Raw genomic sequence first — 26,866 nt, 5'->3', positions numbered from 1 at the left:
ACACCCAGTCCTGAAGGTCAACACTCTCAGGCTCTAGTGGACCGGAGGGGGGCGGGGGGTGAACAAACGAGTTCCACAGCCCCGGGCACTCACAGAGACTGCCCTGTCTCCAGCTTCTGGGACTATGAGCAAAAGCACCTCAGCTGCTGTGCTGGTAGATGATGAGAATGAGGCAGTCTCTTGGATAGCAAGAACCAGACCATGCCAGTCACATTCAGCACTAGGTGTAGCCTTTGTGAAGTCTCCATGGCTAACCCCACTGTGTATGGTTAGCTAGTACAATGAACACCCATGCAGCCCACCCTCCATTGGTTCTTTTAGTATCTGTGTATGTTGGTAACCCCCAGACCATTACTGTTTTAATTTTGTTAAGACTAGAGCCCTGTGCGGATACAAAATTTGTATCCATATCGGATCTGCAAACCTGGTCCGCAGAAATAATGTGGATCTTAGCAGGGCTCTAGATATAAAATTTGGATCTGCATCCATCCATGATCTGCAAACATGGTCTGCGGATATCTGCATCTGTGGATGAGGATATCCACATATATCTGCAGATTTATAGGGCTCTAGTTATGGCTATTTCCAATACAGCCTGAGCAGCCATTTTTTTTCAGACCTGACACAAAAACAAACAAACAGTTGTTTTATTTCCTTTAGGTGCTTTATCAATTGTTAACAAGTGACAGAACAGGTTCAATATGGAGCAGCCAGGCAACATGCAATGTCGTTAAACATAGGCCATTCCTAATGTTGTCTTTTCTTGCCTTAGTGGGTAAAAAGATAAGCCATATATCTTGCTCATTCACTCTTTTTCTTTTTCAGTGCTTTCCCTCTGTCTGCTGCTGATATGGATGAACACCACAGCAAAGATCAGCTTAGAACCTACTGGGAACTCATCTGTCCTAAGGACAAAGGCGGAAGGATCCCTGGGACTGGAGATGTATTTCTCAGCTCCTCACAATAGACTTGCAAGTGTGAAGGGTTGAGAGAAAAGGAAGAAAGGAAAGAAAAGATTGGGATTTATAGCTCTTCTGTTTCACCGTCCATCGGCACTTTGATCTCAATGTTGTACTCAGTGGGTTCTCCTGACCCCTGCCAGGGGATTGGGGTCCTGTTGAAGGAAGGTCTAGTGTTGATATCTTGATTGTAGACAATGATGGGCTCTGGCACTAAAGGGCCAGCATCAAATTCAGGCATCTGGAAGGTCATCAGTTTGCGTGCCTTCTCATAGCCACCATAAGGCATAGCGGTCCTGGGATAGGGTGACAAATGGAATCAGCAAGCAGGACATTTGTAAACAATGTGGTTTAGAAAAGAAAAAGATTTGTAATTTCTAATTTTTATCAGTCAAGTGTTGGATGCTCCAGTAGAGAAGAGAAGAGTCACCAGCCAGATAGCTGCAGGAGTCACTCTCCAACAAAATCTACCAAACATCAAAAACTAATCCAACCATATACATATACCTCTCCAGCACATTAAGTATTAAACAAGTAGATGCTTGCTAGTTCTTTTCCTATGTACTTTTCCTTCTGTTGTTCTATCAACACACCAGGCAAGCCTCTGCCACAGCTGTTAGTGGCTCCATAAGCTTATAAAAAGGAGGCTGAGAGGTGCAGAGGCTTGCACAAAGGGTTGGGAGACAGGTGAGTCTTATGTTCTAATCCTCATTGAGCCTCTGACTCATTCTGTGACTGAAGGTTAGTTGCCACATACTGCCTCTTTCAGCAACATGAAAGGGGAACGAGGAACATGAAAGGGGAACCTAGAAATGCACTGGAAAGCTGATGCTGTGCTAGAAATATCTGCAGTACTTTTATTGCTCATGAGAAGGAGAAACAAGGGCCTGATTCTCAACTGCAGTACTGTGGATACTCAGGCCCCAAGTCCTGAAGAGCCATTTTTGCAGATATTTACAGGTGGTTACTGTAATAAATTCATGGATGCAGACACGGCTAAAAACTCTGCAGTCGCAGCTAAACCATATGTACGTACTCTGGGGAAGGCAGAATAGAACTAAGGACATCTTCTCTCAGAACGTAGACTTTTAAAGAAGAATCTCCATTTGTTGTCTCTAGTATTAAAACTTATCTCCCCTTTCTAGAGCTGCAACATGGCATGTATGATTAAAAACCATTGACACGGTGTAAGGCACAGTGGCCACATCCGGAATTGTCCTATAGCTCATGTACCCTGCGTTACACCACTTAAAAGCTTTGGAATGGGGCCTCACCTGTTAAAAGATTTGTAATGGGGGAGTTCAGCTTTGGAACCATAGGACAACAAGTCAATGGTGAATTGACTTTTCTCCTGGGGGCTGATGCCCATGGCTCGCTCCCATGGAGAGATATAGGTCTTAAAGATAGAGACTTTTTTCCCACCTCCTGACTTTTCACCTGCCTTGTCACCTAGAAACAAACAGAGAAAAGCATTTTGATCAAGTGAGATTGGCAGAAAACAAATGTACTTTCTATGTCCCAGACATTGAACTTTAAGCCACTGAGTTTGTCAGCTGACCCTGTGAATAGCAAATCAAGAGCAAGGATCTATGGCAGGGGTTCTCAAACTTTTTCATAGGATGGACCACATCTTAAGAGATTATCTCATGTATCACTTCCTTTCCCATTCACAATCATATTCCATGGACCACAGTTTGTATGGGGCACATGCTGGGAAGTTAACTTTTACTGCAGTCAGGTCCATGGCATGGCCTTGCACCATCAACAGGATTGGGATGCTCCCACTGGAGAAGACACGACATGGAAGATGGACTCCAGCCTTGTCCCGAGCCCTGCAGGAGAGCATCAAAATCATAGGTGGCCACAGGAGACACAACCAGCCAAGCAACACACTGAGTATCATTGGCTTTTCTTCTTAGTTTTGTTACTGAAGAGTTGTTCACATGCAATGGATTATGCATATCAGTGTAGTACTGCAGGGTTGCTCAGGAAGGTGGATTTGTGATGTTAGGGTAACTTGTGAAAGCTAGCTGCTTATAAAAGGGTTGTTCATGAGGGCAATGCTGGGAACAATATTTTGTTTGTTGCACTGTTGGAAGAATCACTCTTAATTCACTCACATTATCTCAGATAGCAGGATGGGAGAAGGATTGCTTAGGTTATCTAGTCTGGCCTTGTTCATTTTGCAGGACACTCTCCTACATCACTCCTACTGAGGATGAAACCCTGGTCCCATTGAAATCAATAGGAGTTTTGCCTTTGACTGGAATGGGGCCAGGATTTCACCCAGAATATGGAAGTTCCACCATGGGGTGGCCACTGCCCAGCCACTCCCACACCTTTAAGGCCCCTTTCACGTTAATCTCGGTAAGGGAGACATTTACAATAAACAGCCTAGTGCAGCCCAAACATAAACGATAGTAAGATCACAGGGGTGGTATGGTTCAACCTTCCCCAGGTCCCTGCAGACTCCTCTTTCTGGGCAGGCAGTAAGAGTACCAGATTCTGCAAAGCCCCATCTGGCTGTTCAGGTCAAAGCCTCTTTTCCCAGGAAGGTCTATCTTTCCATCAGCCAGCCCTTTACTATCTGAGGAGGAAGCCTTTATAAATGTTGAAATGCTACCTAGTGCCTGAATTAATCCCTTCCTTACTGATTTGGGGCAGGGTATATAAATTCCATCAGCATCACATAAGGTCTGAACAAACCCTGGATCTAACCACCACCAAACTGTGGGGGAGTTTGGTCCTAGAGCCAAACTTTGCATCAATTCCTCTATATATAGTGGCTCGCCACTAATGCCCTTGAACTTCAGAATCGTTGCAACTCTGGGTTGTCTTAATAACAACTTCCAAGCCAACCTATTGAATATTTCTGATTTGGCCACCTCCCTCAGCATGGGTCAGTACTTTTTATAAGTTGATATTTTTATCTGGGTGTACCATTGACATGAATAGACCATTCCAATTACAGTCTTGTGGCTACGTTGTCACTGGGATGTCTGCTTCATATATTATTAATTTTCTAAACTCCTAAGAATGGCTAAAGGTGATAGACTAGACTTCTGTTGGGGTCTCCCTCTGCAAATTCACATCCTGGGGACTAGGGAGCTGCACTTATTAGCACTTATCAGAGGCCTAATAGTCAGAACTTCTAGGTTCTAGTCCTGGTTCAGCCATTAACTTAGTGGGTGACATTGGGCAAGTCGCTTTAACTCTTGCGTGCCTTAGTTTACTCAGTTGAGCACAATGACATGTACGTAGCAGCAGCATTAATTAAGCAGTGTTTTGTAGATCACTTTAAGATTCTTAGATGACAAGTACCTTAGAAGTACAAAGTACTATTTTTATAACCGTGCCTTCCTCTTATTTGGATTAGGTCAGATTGACGTGCATTGTGTTATTCCTCCCATCATCAGGGTGTCTACTGGAGCTTGCACTTAAAACAGCAGTACTTATAATGTCAACAGCAAAGGCTGAGCAGCACAGCTTTTTATCTGTAATTCTTTTTTTCCAGCACATCCATCTTCTTTGGGCTCACTTATTTTCTATCTCATTCAGAGCCAGCCTTTAGACCTTCCCAAACCCACAGCCCCAAGCGTCCCTGCTTCAGGGTCTCCCAAAGGGGGGCCAACAGAGGCAGTTTGCCCTGGGCCACCCATTTGAGAGGGCCCCCAATCCCTGGTGAATGGGGTCACAGCACCACTCAGGTTTGGCTCAACTGCTCTTCCGTTGTGACTGAGTGGCAGCCAGGCCCAATTTGCATGAGCGGCGCTGCAACCCCATCTGCCAGGTCACAACACCTGGAGCAGGAAGCCAGGTGCAGGAGAAAGGAGACGCCGCTGTGGGTTGAATGTGAGGTGGGCTCACTCTCCAGCCCCTCTCTCACTCTTCCCACCAGGGCCTCTCTGCAGTAGTAATTTTTTGAAAGGGCTGGGGGCTTCTGTTTCAGATTTTGCCCCAGGGCACCAGAAACCTCTTTGTGGTCTTGCCTTCTTTTGAGGGAATTATAAACGTAAAGAAGAATCTCAGATTTCATTTACCCCCCTTTTTTTCCCCCAGTAAATAAGTTAATTTCTAGCCTTTTTCCTTGTGAAGAGTCTGGGAACAGTAAAGCAGTTTAGAAGTCAACAGAACAGTAGGGATGAAAGGAAGAAGTAACAGGGCTCCACTTCTGCAGCAAGAGCCACAGCGATGACCTAAGTTCCCCTCAGCCCCTGCCCAGTAATGTGACAATGACAGACAGGAATCGCATATGCTTGCAGCTATGAAGTGGGGCACACTTTGTTCTTCGTAGGCCCACCCAGAACTGCTAAGGCTGGTTCTGATCTAATTCCAAATTTGGATTCTTCCTCATTAATTAAAGCTGAAATTTTCAAAGACATCTAAGAATTAATGGGAACTGGGCAGAGTTGTCATCCATATCCCTTAGGACCAGACTAAAAGACAATGTTTTATAGCCAGAGATTGAATTATTATCCAATATCTCCTCCTTAAAGTAATCATAATGACGGAAGGATGCTGAGTTGTTTTAATACAAGGGATTTGGTTCTAGAGATTCCTGGCCAAAGTAAACGGAGGATCAAATTTACCAAGGGCTGAAGTAGATGGAAGAAATTAAATACATCATTAGCAGTCAATAAAAATATTAAATGGATTTTGAGTGCCTCAGCAGAATAGTAATTAGTGATGAATGACCCTCAGAAGATTTTGTGGTTCAGTTCTGATGCTTATCTGAAACTTCTGTGCATTTAGCTAAACTTCTTTGATCTGAAAAGAGAGCAAATATATAGGCACATAGAAAGTGACATACCAGATCAGACCAATGGTCCAACTAGACCAGCACCCTGTCTCCAACGGTTGCCAATGATGGGTGTTTCAGAAGAAGGTATAAAATCCCATAATGGACAATATATAACGTTAGCATATACTGTACCAAGCTTAGGAGATCAAGGTTTCTTATTGGGTTTTCACAACTTCATTGGTTTAGCCAGGACAGATAAATTCTAATGGAATTTTGATATTTCTGCATCTTCCCAATACCAGGCAGCGGTAAGCAATACCGTGAAACAAAAGTCACCCCAATTTTCCCAAAGTTTGAGAGGGAATTGGGTTTGGAAGGGTTCAGGTCACACATCTTTTTCTTTCCACTACACCCATTTACCCATCCCTAACAATGCTAATGGGCCAAATTCTGACATCCTTACTCCATCCTTCCTCTTAGTGTGTCGAGAGATACTTGCCTTTTCCAGCAGCGTCACTTCCTCCACCATCCACTCCTCCCCCATTGTCGGCTGAGCCCCCAGCATGATCAGCTTCAGTGCCCCCAGCACCACCTTTGCTCCCAGGCTTAGGAGGAGGGGCAGGGGGATAGTGCAGCTTACTAGATCCGTACCGCCCTGCAGTTACTCCACCCACCATCCGCCCACTGCTGTGCAAGTAACCATGAGCTTCTCCTCCATAATGTCCTCCAACAGATGGGATGAACTTCTGAAAGTGATCCTGGAGTGGGAGAACAAAGGGCAGAAGTTATTGTTACTGGGCATATTCCATTCACTTTTCACTGGTACAGAGTTCAAAATGAACTTGATGTGTCTCCTCCTATTTCCTTCTGGACATCTGTCCAAATTACAAAAACACCTGCAGCATTTAGCATGGATCTTTTCCTGTACCCATTTTAGGAGTAGATATGGAATAGTAGGAGATGCTGAAGGTCATTGTTTGAAGTGCACTGAAAGGGCTACTTTAGAGGGCAGGGAGTGGAAGAGCAGGGGTGCTGCAGGTGAGGGTTGAGACACATTAGTAGATCTGTGCAGGTACTCAGCAGTAGAACAGCAGGGTCAGGAGTGAGGTGCACCAGTAGAGCTGGGATAGTGGCAGAACTGGAATAACAGGAGGGGGTACAGGTCAGAACTGAGGTGGAAAGGACTTGAATAGTAGAGAGTGCTTCATGGCATGCATGTGCTAGCCTGGCAAGGGAAGGTAAATGAGAACTGAGTCAAGAGACCACTGGGGGGGTGCTAAATATGCTGGGATACCAGGATTTGTGACAACATAAAACTGTTACTCTGTCCAGCAATGCATTCGTTCTTCTTTACATGCAGCTCTATATGCTAAGAGCTTTTGTTTAACAGGGTACCAGCCTAGTGAATGGGGGGAGCAGTAGGTGTGACATATCTTGATATTAGTAAGGGTTTTGACAGTCCCATATGACACTTTCATAAGCAAACTAGGGAAGTGCGATCTCGATGAAATTCCTGTAAGGTGGGTGCAATGCTGGTTGAAAGACAATACTCAAAGAGTAGTTCATGGGTCATTGTCAAGCTGGGCAGGTGTATCTAGTGGGGTCCAACAGGGGTCAGTGCTGGATCTGGTACTATTCAATATTTTCATTAATGATTTGAATAATGGAGTGGAGAGTATGCTTATAAAATTTGCAGATAACACCAAGCTGGGAGGGGTTGCAAGCAGGTTGGAGGACAGGATTAGAATTCAAAATAACCTTGAAAATATAGAGAATTGGTCTGAAATAAACAAGATGAAATTCAATAAAGACAAATGCAAAGTACTTCATTTAGGAAGAAAAATCAAATACACAGCTACAAAAAGGAATAACTGGCTAGATGGTAGTACTGCTGAAAAGGATCTTGGGGTTATAGTGGATCACAAATGGAACAATGAGTCAACAATGTGAAGCAATTGCAAAAAAGGCTAATATAATTCTGGGGTGTAATAAAGGAGTGTCATATGTAAGACATGGGAGATAATTGTCCTCCTCTGCTTGGCACTTGTGAGGGCTCAGATGAAGTACTGTGTCCAGTTCTGGGCAACACATTTTAGGAAAGATGTGGATAAATTGGAGAGAGTCCAGAAGAGAGCAACAAAAATGATACAAGGTTTAGGAAACCTGACCTCTGAGGGAAGGTTTAAAAAACTGGATGTGTTTATTTTTAAGAAAAGAAGACTGACGGGGGACCTGATAATAGTATTAAAATATGGTAAGAGCTGTTATAAAGAGGACAGTGTTCTCCAGGTCCACTGAAGGTAGGACAAAAAGTAATGGGCTTAATCTGCAGCAAGGGGAATTTAGGTTAGATATTTAGGAAAAACTTTCTAACTCTCAGTGTAGTCAAGCTCTGGAACAGGCTTCCAAGGTTGGCTGTGGAATTGCCATAATTTTTAAGAACAGGTCAGGAATGAACTAGATTTACTTGGTCCTGCCTCAGTGTAGGGGGCTGGATTTGATGATGTCTTGAGGTCTGTGTTGGGGTGTGAAGGAATAAATGAGGCCAATTAACCTTAGGCTGCACCTGAAGGAGATCTAGGGCATGCTAGGGCCTAACTGCTGATGAAGTCCAGCTGGCGGGGAGGAGCTGGGCAGGATCTCTAGAGAGAGGAAGTTGGCCAACTGGAGGAAGAAACCTGTAGTGGCACTCCCTGATACAAGAGGGAAGAGTAGGAAGCTGCAAAGAGAGAATAGGAAGCCATCCAGGGAAGGAGCAATGAGGGCTGGGAGAGTAAAAACCCAGAGCTGCTGGACTGAGGGTTCCTCAGTGGAACCCAGTGTAGAGGGTGGGCCCAAGTTCCCCTACCCTCCATGGGAGGAATGGCACAGTCCAGGCAGTGTGGAGTGGACTGCCTGGGACAGTTTGCCTCAAAGGACTTACAATACCCCAGAAGAGGAGGAGAACTTTAATGTGACTTGGCGAGAAGGGCTAAGCTATGAAGAGGAAAGTGCTGCTGCTCCCTGCACATGAGAGGCCGCAGAGTGAGTGAGTGGAATGATGGACTGAGTAACCACAGAAAGGGGCATCCAACAAGGTAGCAGAGCTAATTCCCCAGATGAGCCCCCAGGAGGTGTCGCCGAGTAGTGAGTAGAGCAGCGACGTCTCCAAGGTCCCTTCCAGTCCTACATTTCTGTGATTCTATGAAGGTTGTGTAAACCTGGAGGGATGGCAGCTTGTGAGAACACACAAAGGCCTCCCTGAGACCCACTGCAGGTGCAAGAGGAAAATAAGGGAATGAAAAAGCTTGTATTTAAGCCTAGTGGATATTAGCAAACCAACTCTAGTCAGCCAGCATAGTGAAGAAACCTGCATCCATCTAAAAGACAAAGCTGGTCTCACTGGTCAAGTCCTCTGTCTTACCTAGTAAGGACTAGCAAACACAGTCTCATATCTACCTAAAAGTAGGGTCTGTTCCTCCTAATACTGATTTGATCCTGCAAAGCGCTGAGCACACTGAACTCCTGTTGGGTAAGAGGGCACACAGCCCATTGAGGGATAGGACCCCAAGGAGGGGAAGGCCGTGGTGCCAGACACAGCACTGCCCCATCTTTCCTCAAAGCCATTTCAGCAAATACCTATTTGGAACAAAAATGTAAGTGACATATATGACAGTATCATGTACGTGACATATTTTACATATTGAATGTAGGTGGGTCATATCTTGACTCATATGAGCTAAAAACAAAATGCCTCTGTATAATTCAGACTGCACACAGACATATGTATCACATGTAAAACATGTGATACTATCTATGTTCATGTATCACATATGTTCTGTACACTTGGATTTAGGGGTATGTTATAGGCAGATAAAGAAATAATGGAGAAAGCCAGATTAAGATGAATGAATCTTTGTTTCATCATGCTATGCCTGCATAAATTCCCCTGGGGAAGCCAATTGGAGATCTGAATCACATGACCTTTAAATGGTTAAGGATTCTTCATGTCACTTATACCTAGTGCAGTTTAGCAAAGAGAAACTTTCCAGGCTGTAACAGGCTTCCAAGGCCAGCTGTTCGGTCAGCTAAAAATAGATGAGAAGAAGCGAAAATCCCACAAGGCTCACTGTAGAATTATCAACCCTCCACTCCATGCCTCAGTGACAGCATCCAGGGTTTCACAGTGGGTCATCTTAACTGCAGTCCGGGCATCCAGCCATCAGCAAGCTAAACTAACAGAGCTGGTGCCTCTGGCAGCCTTTTGGGAACATCTCTCCTCCCCCACCTGAATGGGCTTCCCATTTTAGGAACAGGGAGGATAAGGCTCTCCTGAATGTCAGAAAACAGTGGGGATGATGAGAACTGTGATCACAGAAGTTTCATCTCTTGTGCCTTGGGCTGTACACAGAGGCTGGTGAGGCTGTCTGTTTGAATATACATGGGGAACTGGACAGCTATATAAAGGCAGACTGAAATAAAGGGGTGTTTTTGTGGGGTGGAAGGGAGGTCATCTCAAAGAGCTAACACATGGCACTGCAATCACTTAAAAACTCCTCTCTCCATACCAACAAAACTGCTGGTGAGCCAGATACTCCAGAGGGAACCCTGCAAATGGAAAAAGCCACATATAAAAGAGAAATGCTCATGCAGAACCTTTCCAGAGTGGGCCTGGTGTCCTAGTAGGTCTGGTGTCATTCATCCCTCTTGTGCAGGACAAGTGAAGAAAGCTAGCCTCAGCTGGAAGTTTTCCTATAACAGACAGAAGCCCCTGGAAGGAGAGTCCTAAGCAGGAGCCTGTACCTAGCCAAAGCTGGTGGGGGGAGCTGTGTCTCTGCTGCTTGTTGCATGCCAGAGATAAAGGTGTTTAAAGGGAAACGTGGCTAACAGTGGGCTGCCTCAGGGCTGGGTGGCTAACCTTTCACCTATAGGTTAACCAGATTGAGTGTAACCCAAGTAGGTGGTGTCCAAAAGCTGCTACCAGCTGGAGGCCACTTGGGGTGCATCTACTTTGCAGCTGGGAACTGGGCTAGCTCTGCTCACTCTAGTATAGTAAAATAGCAGCATGGACATTGCAGCATGGGCTCTACCCAACTCCAACCCCCTGGGTCTGTACTCGAGTGGCTAGCCCGTGCCACTGCCTATGCTGCATTGTCTGCACAGCTATATTTAGCATGCTACCTGGAGTGGAACTAGCACACATCTGTCTGCCTGGGCTAGGAGGCAACAGTGTAAACATACCCTCAGTGACCAGCATGAAATAAGTTTAGTGATCTCAGTCCATGTCCTTCTGGACAGGTGCCCATGTCACATAAAGCACCACCAGGATCACTATTAATAAAGCCCCTTTTTTGGCAGTTATGGCAGTGAGGCAAAGGAGTGAATAGATGACGCAGACTGAATTCTCCTATTGCCCTGGGAGGCATAAGGAAGTTTGCTCTGCAACTGCCTGCTCAACACTATACTATGTGATAGAGGCCTTCAGTATCCAGGGCTGTCTATCCAGAAGCCCTAAATTCATTACAAAAATATTCTAACAAGAAAGCAATTGCTGCTTGTGCAGATGGACCCTAGAGATGCACAGGGCTCAGGATTAGTAAAAAAATAGAACTTGTATGTCTTTGAAGCCTTTTTCCCCCATCAAGAGCCTAATCCTGTAAGCTGCTGAGTGCCTGCACAGGATCAATTCCTAATCCTCCAGCACTGCCATATGTGCCTCTGGAGAAACGGGTGGTGAAAAATGATCCACTCATCTAAGCATCTCAAAGTCCTGATGTCACAGAGGGAGTGCCCGGGAAGGAACACTGTGAGCTCCCTGTTGGCTCCTTGCTGTGCCCTAAAAGGAATGATTGAAACCACCAAATGTGTTTCTATTTCCACCTCCCTGATGAAGAGTTTCCCAAACACTTGATGTCTTTTTTGTTAATAACACTTCTGAAGTTACTGGAGCAGCCAGCGACATGTTCCTTTATTCTGGGCTATGGGGATTTAAAGTTCACAAAGGCAGACGTGGAGCAGTGACCGTGAGTGAGTGAGCGGGTGGGCAGACTTTTTTTTCTAAGAGAGAGCATGAGTGTAGGGAGGTGTCCCCAAATCCTCCATTGGAGCTACACCCCCTTCAACCAGGGCTGAGTTTTGCCATGTGCTTGTATCAGGAGAGAGTGGGGTGATAGTCCCAGATGTTTAGGTATCACATGTTAAATTTATTAAAATAACTGCACCTTCCCTTGGGAGGCAGCGTGGCTGAGTGGGTAGGGAATAGGAAGCCTGGAATATGTCTGAACTTTGAGCTGGGGCTGAAATTCCCAGCTCATGGAGTCATATCCATGCTAGCTAGAACTGAGTTAGTGCACTAAAAACAGTGAAGCCACAGTGTCATGAGGGGCTGGCCATGGCATGTATGATCCCATCTGAGATAGGCAGGTACTCAGGTGGCCAGCCCCTCCCACCACTTGCGCCACCGTGGCTACACTCTATTTTTAGTGCATTAGCTTGAACAGAGCTCCTTAAGCTGGAAATGACACGTTCCAGCTCCACTGTAGCTCTACCCCTCGCCTCAGCCCTTTTCAGCCTGCTGACGCTGGCTCTCCAGCCCAGGAACGTCAGTAGGATACCCCTCCATTGTTCTCCCACCTTCAGCTTTCCCCAGAGAACTCCTGCAACTCCCTCCAAAGCCCTCCTCCATTCTCACCACTCTCTTCCTCTCATTTGTTAGCCCCCAGATGCCACCGTGCCATCTTACTCAGCTCAACCTGGGATGCACCTGTGCAGGCATGGGGAATCTGGAGTCACTTCACTTAAAGGTCCACCCTGTGACAGACCCCAAAGCTGCTGTGGGGAGCCTCTGATTTCCACCCCACCTGTCACCTGTCCTGGAGCAAGAGGGTAATTAGTCTCCATAGTCGTTCATAGACTTGTTTGGGGTGAAAGAAACTTCTAGCAGATCTTCTAGTTCAACCCTGCTCTGTCATGGCAGTGCTGACTTCCCTGGACCAGTTTCATCCCAGGAGGTCTGCCTGCACTGAGGTCAGTCAGGATCTCTGATAGAGGGGTGTCAAGTCTCAGATTTTAATATCTCCACTGATGGTATTCCCCAACCTTGGTTCAAATGGTTTGATGTTCAGTGCAGAGCAGACCTTCAAGATAAAAGATAGTCTCAATGTTCAGTGTGTACCCTCATCTCTAATTATCTTCATCCACCTTCCTCTAAATACACTGATAGACCCATGGAGCTACCGAGCTGTGCCTTTAACTAAGTCACCACTTGATTGTACTGCTGAAACCCTCGGCCCATCCCCTCCTCCCTGCCCCCATTCCCACATCACATCTGACAGTTTCCATAGTTATCCTTGTGGGACCAAGACCATGCCATCCTTTGTCTTGTGTGCAGCGCAAAGCCCAGGACAGCTTTGGGGGCCATAGCATTTCCTTTCCTGCCACTGACTGCTGTTTGCTCTCTTCTGGAGGAGCAACAGAAAACAGATGGAGGGTGCAGCTCTGTAGTCCCTGCATCCCACATGATGCTTCACAGCTGGACCCTCACTCTGCTCTGACGAGACCACCCTGCCCTCAGCTCACTGAGATTTCTTGTCGCTGCCCATGCAGCCCTACAGACTGGGTTCAAATAAATGCTGCCAGACAGTCGGAGTTGCATTAGCTCTACCTTGCTGGGATGGCTGAGAACTTACCAAACTAATTTTATACACTACCACATACAGCCATCTACTCAGCTTTGGGCTTCTCCATGTCCATAATTGTTTTATTCTAGGATCTAGGGGCCACTAACATGAATTGTAAGAGGAGAGCAGTTTAGAGTAGCAGTAGAAATGCTTTACACCTCTGCTAAACAAAACCCTAAGCTCTCGCCCTTATTTCCCCCTCGTTAGAGGTTCTCTTTCAATGTCCTTTCCTGGAATGGAGATGAAGGAAGGAAGAGATGGCAAGGAACAGGGAATCTCAGGGTCAGGAAAAGTTTTTTAATTTGGTGCAAGTGAGAGGTGCTGTATTGACAGACCTAGAGATAAGAATCAACCCACAGCACAGCGATGGCACTAGCAGCTGCCCCTATATTGCCCCACTGCTCCACAGAAACCGCCTCTGGGAGAAAGTTAGTTCAGTTTCCAGGAACCATTCGGCCTTTGGTCTCTTTGCTCAGGCTGCCAACAGAGGTGCTAATTAGGTCAGCTGTGGTGATAGATTTTGTGATGAGGACACTTACTCACTCTAGACTTGTCTCCTTCTGTTCAAGCCAAAATTTCAACCTGTTTCTCTGACATCTCTTGGTTAACTATCAGTTCAAGCTCAACATAGCTAAAACAGAGCTCCTAATCTCCTCCCTCCACTCCGACCCCCGACCTCAAGCTTACTTCGCTACCTCCTTTCTCGAACTCTGTGGACAACACCATCATCCTGCTTGACACTCAAGCCCATAACTGGGCATCATCTTCTACTGGGATCTCTCTCGAAGTCCTCACATCCAGGCCATTCTTTCTGCATCACATCTCTAAGATGTGGCCTTTCCTATCCATCCACGCAGCTGAAACGCTCACGCAGGGTCTCATCATCTCATGTCTTGATTATTGCAACATCCTTCTCTCTGGCCCTGACAAATGCCATTTTGCTGTGCTCATATCCGTTCAGGATGCTGCTGCTAAGATCATTTTCCTAGCCTATCACTTTGACCATATCCACCCCCTTCTTGCATCCTTCTGCTGTCTCCTCCTTCTACATTGCATCAAACATAAGTTGCTTTTCTTCACTTTTTCCAGGCCCTTCATCCCCATCCTGCCTGTCATCTCTTATTTGCCATCGAGCTGTTGATGCTCACCTCCAATCAGTCCATGATGCCAACCGCCACTGTCCACTTGCCAGATTTTCAAACACCTTCGTGCTTTCTCCCATGCTGCCCCATACACTTGGGAGGCACTCTCTGTAAACATCCGCAAACCTACCTCATTGTCCTCCTTCAAATCCCTGCTCAAAATTCTCATTTGATCTGATGCCTACAAAAAACTTGACAAGGGTTAGTGTGCTAGTGTGCTGAGACTACTGCCTATCATTCTGGCCAATACTGTCTCATTCTTTCCTTGTGCTCCTCCCTCTGTCTTATACTCAGACTGTAAACTCCTTGGGGCATGGATTATCTTTTTGTCCTGTGTTTGTATAACACCTAGCACAGAGGGTCCAGGTCTTTGAGTGGGGCTCCTAAATGCTACCACAGTACAATAAATAAATACATAATAATAAAGGCAATGGACTGAGCACAACCAATTCATTTCACATAGTTCACCGGGTAGCCATCAGACAGTAACTGTTATGTTCCTGATCCTGTCAATCTAGTCCTGAGTGGGGCTAGTAAGGCAGACTGAACCCTGCAGGCCAAAGACAATGGACAATTGTAATTTTTTCCTGTTTGGAAAAATGCAGAGCTGAAAAGGAGCCATGTAAGATTTTAAAATGGGAAATAATGGCTCCTGTTTGGAGACACTTCATCAACTTACTACCCTCATAGTTCCACCATGGCAAGGCCATGCAGAAATTCCAGGCTTGCTAAGGATTTTTTAAAATCCCAAATACCCTTCCCTACAACAGAGCTTCTTCCATCATCACTCTGAAAGATTTCACCCTTTTGAGGAGACACTGATGGTTAATGAGTATCCTGGCCAGATTCCTTTCTCACCATGGGAAAAATGGTGTGTCCATCCAGGAGGTGGTTGGGATCCATTGATAGAACAGTGTGGAGTGAAGCTTAGTATTTAATTAATAAAAAATAATGTAAACTTCTCCCAACTCTGGGTTAGAATCATTCTCTCCATCTCTGGCAATCCCAGGCTTGGACGCCCAAATTTCCAAAAATATCTTCTACGTCCGTGCCTCAATTTCTTGGTGCACAACTTGAGCTGCCTAAAGCACCACAGTTAATTCACTTTGCATTTCCCAAGTTGGACAACCCCCACTTGGATGCCCCCAGAGTCAGTTCTCCCGTAAACCCTTCACAAACCTTCTGAACTCAAATAAAAGATTTGTTGTTTCTGTGAGCCTCACTACAGCCTCTCAGGCTGACACATGAACTTGGGCCTCAATAGTTTTGGCAATCTCTGAGCTTTTCCCATGTCTATAATCCCTACTGCAACCTTAGGTGAATTGTAGTGCATCAGCTCCTTGTGTGGAGAAGGGGTTTGGAAGCAGCAGTAACCTGTTTACAGTTTGACTGTGTCTTTTTCACTTTTTCTCTCAACATCTTTCATAGGTTGCTGACTATTTATAACAATGCTGCACACTTCTCTAGCACCTTCCACCCAAGAACTTCAAAGTACTGACATTAACGGCAGAAGTCCCCTGGGAGGCAGGTCAGGATAGCAACATAACTGTACAGATGAACACACCACCCAGAGATGGAGAGACGTGCCCAAGAGGACAAAGGACAAGAAATACAATCCACATATCCTGAATATCATTGAGGTACTAAAGCCTTTTTTGCCTCTGGCTTCACAGACAAGGTCAGCTCCCAGATTACTGCACTGGGCAGCACAGAATGAGGAGGAGGTGAACATCCCTCAGTGCTGAAGGAACAGGTTCAGGACTATTTAGAAAGATTGAACATACACAAGTCCATGGGGCCAGATGCAATGCATCCGAGGGTGCTGAGGGAGTTGCTGATGTGATTTCAGAACCATAGACTATTATCTTTGAAAGCTCGTGGCAATTGGGGGAGGTCCCTGATGATTGGAAAAAGGCAAATATAGTGCCCATCTTCAAGAAAGGGAAGAAAGAGGATCCAGGGAACTACAGACTGGTCAGCCTCACCTCAATCCCTGGAAAAATCATGTAGTTGGGCCTCAAATAATCCATTTTAAGAGACTTAGAAGAGAGGAAGGTGATCAGGAACAGTCACCATGGATTCACCAAGGGCAAGTCATGCCTGACCAACCTGATTGCCTTCTATGAAGAGGTGACTGGCTCTGTGGATGTGGGGAAAGCGGTGGACGTGATATGCCTTGACTTTAGCAAAGCTTTTGATACAGTTTCCCACAGTATTCTTATCAGCAAGTTAAAGAAGTATGGGTTGGATGAACGGACTATAAAATGGATAGAGAACTGGCTAGAGCATAGGGCTCAACGAGTAGTGATCAATGACTCGATGTCTAGCTGGCAGCTGGTAACAAGCGGAGTGCCCCAGGGGTCGGTCCTAGGACTGGTTTTGTTCAACATCTTTATTAATGATCTGAGAATCGGGTAGATTGCACCCTCAGTAAGTTTGCAGATGACACTAAGCTAGGGGAAGTGGTAGATACCCTGGAAGGTAAGGATAGGATACAGAGTGACCTAGACAAATTGGAGGATTGGGCCAAAAGAAATCTGATGAGGTTCAACACGGTCAAGTGCAGGGTCCTGCACTTAGGATGGAAGAATCCCATGCATAGCTATAGACTGGGGACCGACAAGCTAGGCAGCAGTTCTGCAGAAAAGAACCTGGGGGTTACAGTGGATAAGAAGCTGGATATGAGGCAGTAGTGTGCCCTGGTTGCCAAAAAGGCTAATAGCATAAGGGGCTGCATTAGTAGGAGCATTGCCAGGAAATCAAGGGAAGTGATTATTCCCCTCTGTTCGGCATTGGTGAGACCACATTTGGAGCACTGTGTCCAGTTTTGGCCCCCCACTCCAGGAAGGATGTGGACAAGTTAGAGAGAGTCCAGCGGAGGGCAACAAAAATTATTAGGGGGCTGGAGCACAAGACTTGTGAGGAGAGACTGAGGGAATTAGGCTTGTTTAGTCTGCAAAAGAGAAGAATGAGGGGGGATTTGATAGCAGCCTTTAACTACCTGAAAGGGGGTTCCAGGGAGGATGGAGATAGGCTGTTCTCAGTAGTACTGGATGACAGAACAAGGAGCAATGGTGTTAAGTTGCAGTGAGGGAGGTCTAGGTTGGATGTTAGGAAAACGTTTTTCACTAGGAGGGTTGTGAAGCACTGGAATGGGTTACCTAGGGAAGTGGTGGAATCTCCATCTTTAGAGATTTTTAAGCTGCAGCTTGACAAATCCCTGGCTGGGATGATTTAGCCAAGGTTAGTCCTGCTTTGAGCAGGGGTTTGGACTAGATGACCTCCTGAGGTCCCTCCCAACTCTAATCTTCTATGATTCTATGAATAACAATCCTGGGATCTCACTACAAGACCACCCCTCAGTACTTCCCCATCTTATTTTGATGGCACTTCCCTCCTCTAAGCCTTCCAGCCTTTTTTATGGCTTATCTGGCTTCCCAAATTGTATTTGTTAAAAGGGAACTGCAAAGTGGGGGGGAAATCCTTATTTGCTGCTTTAATCATGAGGAAGACCTCAAACGTTTTTCTTCTGTAGAACCTTTTTTCAGCTTGATTTTTTTTTATTAAAAATTGGAAATCTTGAATTCCCCTGGATAGGAGGATAAGTAGGATGATGCCATGCCAAGAGATGGAATCTTAAACAGCAGACCAAAGAGGAGATGTTGAGTCACGGTGTTTAAATTTATGAGCTCTCTTCTGTTTATTTAACTCAACCTCCTGGCAACCACCTGGGAGAAAAGCTCTGTCAGTGAAAAGTTCCATATCCATGCTATTTGTAAGAGGGCTGAGAAAGCTCCCATTCCAATCCTCTAATTGGTTTTCCAGCAAAAATAGGGAAGACCAGCCCTGACTCTAAGGTTAAATAATAGGTAGAATTTTTTGAGGAGGGGGAGGAAAAAATGCACGTCTAACTTTATGCACCATAAAGGATAGCATAGGACACTAGCCAAAGTCAAAATTCTTTCCTTTACAGTTCTCCTAATGGGTTCCCAGCAAATGAACCAAAATAAGTGCAATATCAGCCACTGGAGGCCTCTGTCTCAACTGTAGTTCATGGATCTTCTCTCAAAACTGAACTCAGGCCTACACCAAGAAGATGGGAAAACACCACATCCTACAGTAAAAATGGAATAGAGTCTAGGGGAGCTGAACTCAGGTCTGAATGAATCATTTACCACCACTGTGAGAAGGGAAATGTCGTTGTTTTAATAATTGTTAAATAGTCATGCACTTTTGTAGCTCTGTGCATCCCACAGTGCTGAAGGAACGGGTCCAAGACTATTTAGAAGGATTGGACATTCACAAGTCCATGGGGCCGGATGCAATGCACCCGAGGGTGCTGAGGGAGTTGGCTGAGGTGATTTCAGAGCCGTTGGCTATTATCTTTGAAAGCTCGTGGCAACAGGGGGAGGTCCCTGACGACTGGAAAAAAGCAAATATAGTGCCCATCTTCAAAAAAGGGAGGAAAGAGGATCCAGGGAACTACAGACCTGTCAGCCTCACCTCAATCCCTGGAAAAATCATGGAGCAGGTCCTTAAGGAATCCATTTTAAGGCACTTGGAGGAGAGGAAGGTGATCAGGAACAGTCAACATGGATTCACTAAGGGAAAGTCATGCCTGACCAACCTGATTGCTTTCTATGATGAGGTGACTGGCTCTGTGGATGTAGGGAAGGCGGTGGATGTGATATACCTTGACTTTAGCAAAGCTTTTGATACTGTCTCACACAGTATTCTTATCAGCAAGTTAAAGAAGTATGGGTTGGATGAATGGACTATAAAATGGATAGAGAACTGGCTAGAGCATAGGGCTCAACGAGTAGTGATCAATGGCTCCATGTCTAGCTGGCAACCGGTCACAAGCGGAGTGCCCCAGGGGTCTGTCCTGGGGCCGGTTTTGTTCAACATCTTTATTAATGATCTGGAGGATGGGGTAGATTGCACCCTCAGCAAGTTTGCGGACGACACTAAGCTGGGGGGAGTGGTAGATACCCTGGAGGGTAGGGATAGGGTACAGAGTGACCTAAACAAACTGGAGGATTGGGCCAAAAGAAATCTAATGAGGTTCAACAAGGACAAGTGCAGAGTCCTCCACTTAGGAAGGAAGAATCCCATGCACAGCTATAGACTGGGGACCGACGAGCTGGGCAGCAGCTCTGCAGAAAAGGACCTGGGGGTAACGGTGGATAAAAAGCTGGATATGAGTCAGCAGTGTGCCCTGGTTGTCAAGAAGGCTAATGGCATATTGGGCTGCATTAGGAGGGGCATTGCCAGCAGGTCACGGGAAGTGATTATTCCCCTCTATTCGGCATTGGTGAGGCCGCATTTAGAATATTGTGTCCAGTTTTGGGCCCCCCACTACAAAAAGGATGTGGACAAGTTGGAGAGAGTGCAGCGGAGGGCAACCAAAATGATTAGGGGGCTGGAGCATAGGACTTATGAGGAGAGGCTGAGGGAACTGGGCTTGTTTAGTCTGCAAAAGAGAAGAGTGAGGGGGGATTTGATAGCGGCCTTTAACTACCTGAAAGGGGGTTCCAGGGAGGATGGGGCTAGGCTGTTCTCGGTGGTGGCAGATGACCGAACAAGGAGCAACGGTCTCAAGTTGCAGGGCGGGAGGTCTAAGTTGGACATTAGGAAAAAGTTTTTTACTAGGAGGGTGGTGAAGCACTGGAATGGGTTACCTAGGGAGGTGGTGGAATCTCCATCCTTAGAGGTTTTCAAGCTGAGGCTTGACAAAGCCCTGGTTGGGATGATATAGTTGAGGTTAGTCCTGCTTCGAGCAGGGGGTTGGACTAGATGACCTCCTGAGGTCCCTTCCAACTCTAATATTCTATGATTCTATGATTCTCTGTATATCAACACAACATATAATCATCAGTGTTCTCCCAGTGTTGGGTTTTCCTGACCTTGTTCCATCAATGGATCTCAAAGGTGACCTGAAGGAACCCAGTGCTGGTGCGAGAAGGAAGTTCAGTCTGCATATTCATTCATAACCTTGGGCCTCCCCAGCCCCGCCCTGTTAAGGAATATCCCCCTAGGCTGTGGTGAGAGTGGAGCTGTGAAACCTTTCCTCGCATTCCCATGTGTGTAGGAACCAGCTTATAGCTGCATTCTCTGACCTACCATAGAACTGTCAGTGAAGATATCAGGGTGATTCTCATAAATGAATTTCTCCACCCTTAGCTGGCGTAGTTTGAACATCTTGGATCCTTTGTTGGTGAGGAGTGAGAGCTCTTCTAGCATCACATCCCTGGGGATGCTGATCTTCTTCCCCAAGTTCAGCTTGGACCCTTCCTGTGGCATGACTGGAAAAGATAGCAGAAGATGCAGCTTAGAAAGCTCTCTATTCCAGGCCAGCACCTCCTTGTTCCCTAACACCAGGCCTTCCAGAGTAGCAAGGCCTTGTCTGCATTAGAAAGGTTCCACTGATAGAATTATCCTGCTACACACAATTTCTCCCATTGATGGTTCTCTTAACATCCATGAATGGAATTTACCCTAGTTCCCATCCAAAGTGTATCTGAATGGGTAGGAGTTACATCAGGGCAGTGTTAGCATGGACACATGAATCAGGACAAGCAGTCCTCCCACTGCTGTTCCACACTGCTCCAGTGGCCTGTTGGTCTCTTGGTATACTCCACTGCTCTAGGGTCAACTCAGCTGGTAGTCACTCACCTGGCAGCACTGCAAGCAATAAGCCAGGACAAAATCTGGTACTAGGGAATTAAGGCCTACCAGACAGCCATGCAAATGGCTGAGGTTTAATTTGGCTGTGTGCATGGAAAACAATCCCCTGAAGTTAATTACAGAGATTCCTTGTGACAGAGTCATGCTCTGTCCTATTTAGCAGTTTGTCAAACCATTCTGATCATTCTGACTCACAGTCCATCGGGCCACAAATCTGGTGAGGCCACCAGAAACCTCATCAAAGCCATGGAAGAAATGAAGGGGCAGAGTTTTCTTCCATCCCCTGGAATTCTGTGGTGGAAATGTGAAGGGAATCTATAAAGGTGGGGGGAAGTGTTTGTGCCCTTTTCTGCTTCTTTATGATCTTGTTGTTGTTTACCCTAGAAACACCAGGAAGAGCAAGTTTTGCCTCCCCTGTTTTTGCTAAAGGACACCTGGGAGGACCAGAGTGCAGTAGAGTGGGCACTTTCTCAGTCTTCGGTTGAAGTGGCATAGGTACCAAATCTTTCACAGAGACAGCTTCTCCCTCAAGTGTGTGTTAGAGCTTGAGTTAAATAGATGTCTGCTGTAAACAACGCCTGGAGCATGGAGAGTGGGTGGCAGGGCTGTAAAGGTGGAATATAGCCTCCTTTCTCTTCATGCTAGGTCCACACTACATACAGCTCAGCTTGAAACTGTAATCTATCCCTCTGATTACAAACTCCTTCCCCTCTCATTTATTTCCCATCTCTTATGGTATCACAAGCACCACTGGTCCTCCAGCAAAAAAGGGAATTTAAACAGGCTGATATTTCCAGTGAAGTAAACATGCAGGAATAATGTTAGGGTTTTTGTTGTTAAAAAAAAAATAAAACAAAGAGCAATTTCAGACCGCCTTTATCCATTCTAAGCAAGAGAAGGCTGAAGCCTATCTTTTTTTCCTTTGATATCCTTTAACTCTGAAAGAGTTATGACTTGGTCATAAACACAGAATGAGGGCCTGGTTCTCCACTCTTACACAGGTGTAAAACTGAAGTAACTCCATTCATTTCAATAGCAATACAGTGGCACAAAACTGGAGTAGCAGAATGGTGAGTCAGGTACCTCTGCTTTAGGACAGGTAACTCGTCTCCCCACAAAGCTTCCTGTGGGCTGTTATCTTGAGCCCAGCCTCCTTTAAACAATGTGTGGCATGATGGGAGGAATTTGTTTTATGGCCCTGTGTAGTCTTAAGGCTTGTCTATAGGAAGACATAATGCCTGGCAAGGTGAGTGTAAATCTACAGCTCTCTAGCCTGCCATGCACTAAGCAGCCATGCGAACCCTTCTGCCACATACTAAATGTTCTGACCTGTTTGAAAGAGCAGCCCTTATTGTTGGCAGAGACTGTTCCCCTCCCCAGCCCAGCTAGTCACATGGGCAAAATCTCTGGAGGAACTCTGTCCTTAGCAAGCCAGTTCCACATAGCACCAGTGCCAGTAGGTAGAGACTGTCTATAGAATATTGTAATTATGTTTCCCTGTTAATGTGAATACAGGGTTTCGGCAATTCCTACTGGCTTGGGGGCAAATATAAAAGCCTACATAAAGGTGCCCCGGCCTATCCCCACGGTCCTGAGCAGAGCAGATTCCCAAGTCCCCTCTTGGGGATTTGGGAAGGGAATTTTGCTTTTTACTTCTTTGCAGCACCTCTGGAAATCTCATCACTACATTTAAAGTGAGGGGAAAGGAGTATCACAGCTGCATACAAATCACCTCCTCCCATACAAACATACACTGCTGAAGGAAATGTGTCCCCAGCACTGCAAGGGAAGGACATAGAGGGCTGAATTGTCCTATCAGTTACAACCCCAGTGCAACTTCATTGGGAGAACTTGGCCCACTGACTAGTGAGTGGCAATGAAGGGGTTGCTGTTATGCAGAAGGAAAATAAATTAGGGACAAAGGTAATAATAGACAGATCCATACAGGTGCATAACTAGTTAAAGGCACAGGAGCACTAACATATATGTTCAGGGCCAAATTCTGCTCTCAGTTATATTGGTGTAAATATGGAATAACCCCACTGTAATCTGTGGATTTACACAAGTGTAACCAAGAGCAAAGTTTGGCTCAGTGTGTTTATACAGCTCCTGTGAGGGAAACATCAGCAGACCACATATGGTGGTATGTGATGTTATCTGAAAGACCCTGCTGATTGGCATGTGTACTGCACTTTGTGTTTGGGTGTTACAGTCAGAAGAGAATGGATAGGTACATTATAGACTTTCCTCCTGATTTCTCTGAACATATTTAATGCCTCCAGGGCCTTTCCCTTCCCATGACCTGCCAACGTGGCTTCTTCTCCAAAGAGCTAATTCAGACCTACACAGCACCAAACAGAGACCGCCAGTAAATGAACTGGAAACTATGGGCCACCTCAAACAGTGGGAAGAGTTTGGAGTTGATAATCACTGAGCGGGGGACCTATTTCTGCCCCCAACAGTTACAGCACTAGCGTGCTCAGCACATTCATGCACTCTTGTGTCATGAAGATGGGCTCTCACAGAGAGCTGAGTGAATAACTAACTGTCTGGGTCTCTGGCAATTCCAAAAAATTGGGGGGGGAAATCATTTTGGGTCAACAAGAAACATTGTTTGAACCAAAATGAAACTTTTCATTTTGATGTCAAGCATTTTTAAAGCATTTTACATTTTAAAAAAAATAAAATTGATTTCTAAACATAAAGCCATTTTTAATAAAAAATTGAAACATTTTTTAAAAATGTTGAAATGAAGTGTTTTTTTCCTCCCACCCCTTTTTTTTAAGGCTAACAATTCGGTGACACTGACACAAGGTTACAGCCAAAATGTGTTGCCCAGCTCCACTAATATACCCTTTCTGTGTAGACTGACTGAGACACCCAGGGATTTCTGGGAGTTGTACGCAGACATCTTACCTTCACGAGTTAGCTTCCCAATCAGTTTAGTGGACTTTTTCGTCTTGATAGGAGCCGGAGTTCCTGCAAGGGGCATTACCACAAAGGATTCTCTGCTTCAACTTTGAGAGACAAGGAGATGGGAGAGTGAAACACTGGAAAACTATAGTGAGAGAATGGAAACTAGTTTCTTCCCTTGCCTTTCAGATAGGGAACATAACCCTTAATTTCTCACTTGAATTCTTCCCCATCCCTCATCTACAGAGTAGCTGCCAGCAAACTTAACCTTCCAGACAAAGTCCTCTCATCAGGAAATGGTGATGTCTGCTTTGTGGTGGCTTGATGTCATGACACAACATGTCAATGCCCCGCAAGGTTAAAATCACCATGTTACAACATAACATTGCCACACCAAATCATCATCATGCAACTTCACAGTGGTAATAGACACTATGCTGCAACTCTCTCATCATATCATGAGGCTATGACAAAACGTCCTGTTGTAATGTCATCCCATCACAACTTAACACTGCTATGCAAACATCACTAGGTTGTGATATATCATCTTACTGTAATGATGTTGTCTGCCCAAGAGATACTTAGGGATACTTTTTCATGTCCTACAAGCTTGGATTGTGTGACATGGGATAATCCTGTCAAAATTGGAACAGCCCCTCAAAACCAAACATGTAGCAAGTTCTGAAAAAAAATTCTTATAACTGTAGATGATTTACTCCTGAAGGGCTGAACAATAGGTCCATCAATGGCTATTAACCAAGATGGTCAGGCATGCAACTCCATGCTCCGGGTGTCCCTAAACCTCCAATTGCCAGAACCATCTGACAGTGGCCACTTGCAAAGAGAAGATACTGGGTTAAATGGAGCATTGGTATGACCCAGCTGGGCCATTCTTATGTTCTTATGACGGAAGCAAGTAGCCATCAGATTAAAGGAAAACCTCCACATCCTTTGAAATCACCTTCATTTGTATCCTATCTATTCAGCTTTGCATATATCCCTTTGTTGGGGGCTTTAATTCCACACATTGTCTCTCACCTTTGTCTCTAGGTAGGTTGAGAGATCTGCATTGCAAGGCTGAGAGAGAATAAGCGACAGAATTCTGCAAATCCATATCAGACATTCTCTCAATCCAGCATCAATGTTAAGGAGCACAGTTTTAACAGGGTCACAATCCAGCCTCCAGTTTCACACCCACAGTTGTGCAAACAACAACATTTAGGGGCCAAATCATCAGCTAGTGTAAATTGGTGTAGCTTCATTGACTTCAGCTTCAAATTTCAGCAGCAATCAGCTAGCTAGACGGCTAAATTCCATCATTTGTCCCTGCCATTTTGCACCGTTAATTAATTATGGGTACAGAACCGTAGGTACTAAATTTAGCTGCTTTAAAAAAATGGCCCTAAGAACTTGTACAAGGTCTCAGGTTGCAAACGAGACATTTTGTCTTCCAAATATTTTTCAGTATTTCTCCATTTTGTTCCTTTTGGAACAGGGTTTTGAGAGGTGGCCAGACAGCTAGTTGACTCCTATGCTAATAGCAGCTCAGCCAGACCAGCTCAGGTCCAATCAGTTCAGCAGGCATTCTGCTGGGCCAGATTTTCTTCTTGATTTCCACAGTTTATTTTCTGTTGGGCTTGGTATGATCTCTATGAAGTTCACATCGTAAAAGTGCCAGACGTGGTATATCCCCAAATCAAGTGTCAGCAGGTGCACCAATAAAACACACTGCATGCATTCTCTGAGCAGCTGGCCATCTATTTGTCTATATACAAGAGGGAGAATATCTCTTGACAGGACACATGGTGGGGGCTGGGATTCTCTAGGGGGTACAGTTGATAAGTCAGAAGTGTGGAAAAAATGGAGGGAAACCTTCTGCCTGCCTGTATTGTAAACTCCCTGCAGCACGTGGGGAGAGTGTCCCCATTAGGAGGCTGTGCCCTATGACTCACTGATCCCAGAAAGGGAGAGAAGGAAGTCTGCGCTGGTCTGTAATCTTTCACTGATCCCAGACAGAGTGAGGGCTAGGGGAACCAGCTCTCTGATCCCAGCTGGGGAGAAGTGACTGCCTGCGGCTGTGCACGAGTCCAGGCTGGACAAGGACCATGCAGTGTTCGGTGATCTCAGGGTATGCCAAGACCAGGCAGTATTCACTGATCCCAGACAAAGAAGGAAGCTGGCAGAACTTTGGTTGTCCTTTCCCCAGCCACCCCCAGCACAGGACCAAGGCCATAAGTGGACATTTCCCTCAGGATTGCTCTATCCTCGGCCCAATTCCTTCCCACCAAACCTGCTGTTAACTTCTGCAAACTTTTCAAAGTTAGTTTTCTGGTTCTCACTCCAGTTTGAGGCTGGTCCCTAATGTCTAGCTCCATTGCAAGAACTGCCACTCCTCAGTTTGGCTATTCTGCAGCAAGGGGGACTCACCTGGGCTCACCGTTCCAGGCTCAGGCAGATAGACACACCCTTCTGCCCCGGCCCCACAGCAGGGAGATGGTGGGCTGCTTTCTCCGTGTCCCTCCTCCGCTGTCAGTTCTTGCTGAGCCAGGGCACCCGTTCTCAGCCAGGACCTGCACAGCACAAAGTGCTGATGCAGAGTGCTGTGAATTTGACTCCTGGAGGCTGCTCATGCAGGCATCCTGGGGTTATTAATAGGAGATGGCACCAAGCGAAGGGGTTTCAGATAGCACCAGCACAAGACAGAGGGGGGAAAAGGAAAAGAGTGCACCTCAGCACTCCTTCAGCTGCTCCCTCCAGCCCAGCCCA

General features: G+C 45.8%; 1 protein-coding gene across 2 annotated transcripts; it reads right to left on the bottom strand.

The window, feature by feature from the left end:
- Positions 1-642: 642 nt before the first annotated feature.
- Positions 643-26,685, bottom strand: MYOZ1 (myozenin 1). Of its 2 annotated transcripts, none has more exons than XM_067537855.1 (6): positions 26,528-26,685; positions 24,104-24,204; positions 20,624-20,805; positions 6,200-6,458; positions 2,234-2,408; positions 643-1,255 (listed from the first exon to the last, which is right to left on the bottom strand). In XM_067537855.1, exons 2-6 carry the CDS (start codon positions 24,177-24,179, stop codon positions 1,024-1,026), a joined length of 924 nt encoding a protein of 307 aa, XP_067393956.1. In that variant the 5' UTR covers positions 24,180-24,204; positions 26,528-26,685; the 3' UTR covers positions 643-1,023. The 2 variants fall into 2 exon arrangements, with proteins under 2 accessions (XP_067393956.1, XP_067393965.1); XM_067537864.1 differs by having other exon boundaries at positions 26,538-26,668.
- Between the last annotated feature and the right edge of the window lie 181 nt (positions 26,686-26,866).

This window comes from Emydura macquarii, unplaced genomic scaffold (assembly GCF_026122565.2).
Source record: "Emydura macquarii macquarii isolate MOO-44397 ecotype Brisbane River unplaced genomic scaffold, CSIRO-AGI_Emac_v2 contig_67, whole genome shotgun sequence".
NCBI classification, from domain to species: Eukaryota; Metazoa; Chordata; order Testudines; family Chelidae; genus Emydura; species Emydura macquarii.
The sequence above is the reverse complement of the archived record's forward strand: the minus strand, read 5'-3'. Positions and strand labels throughout refer to the sequence as shown.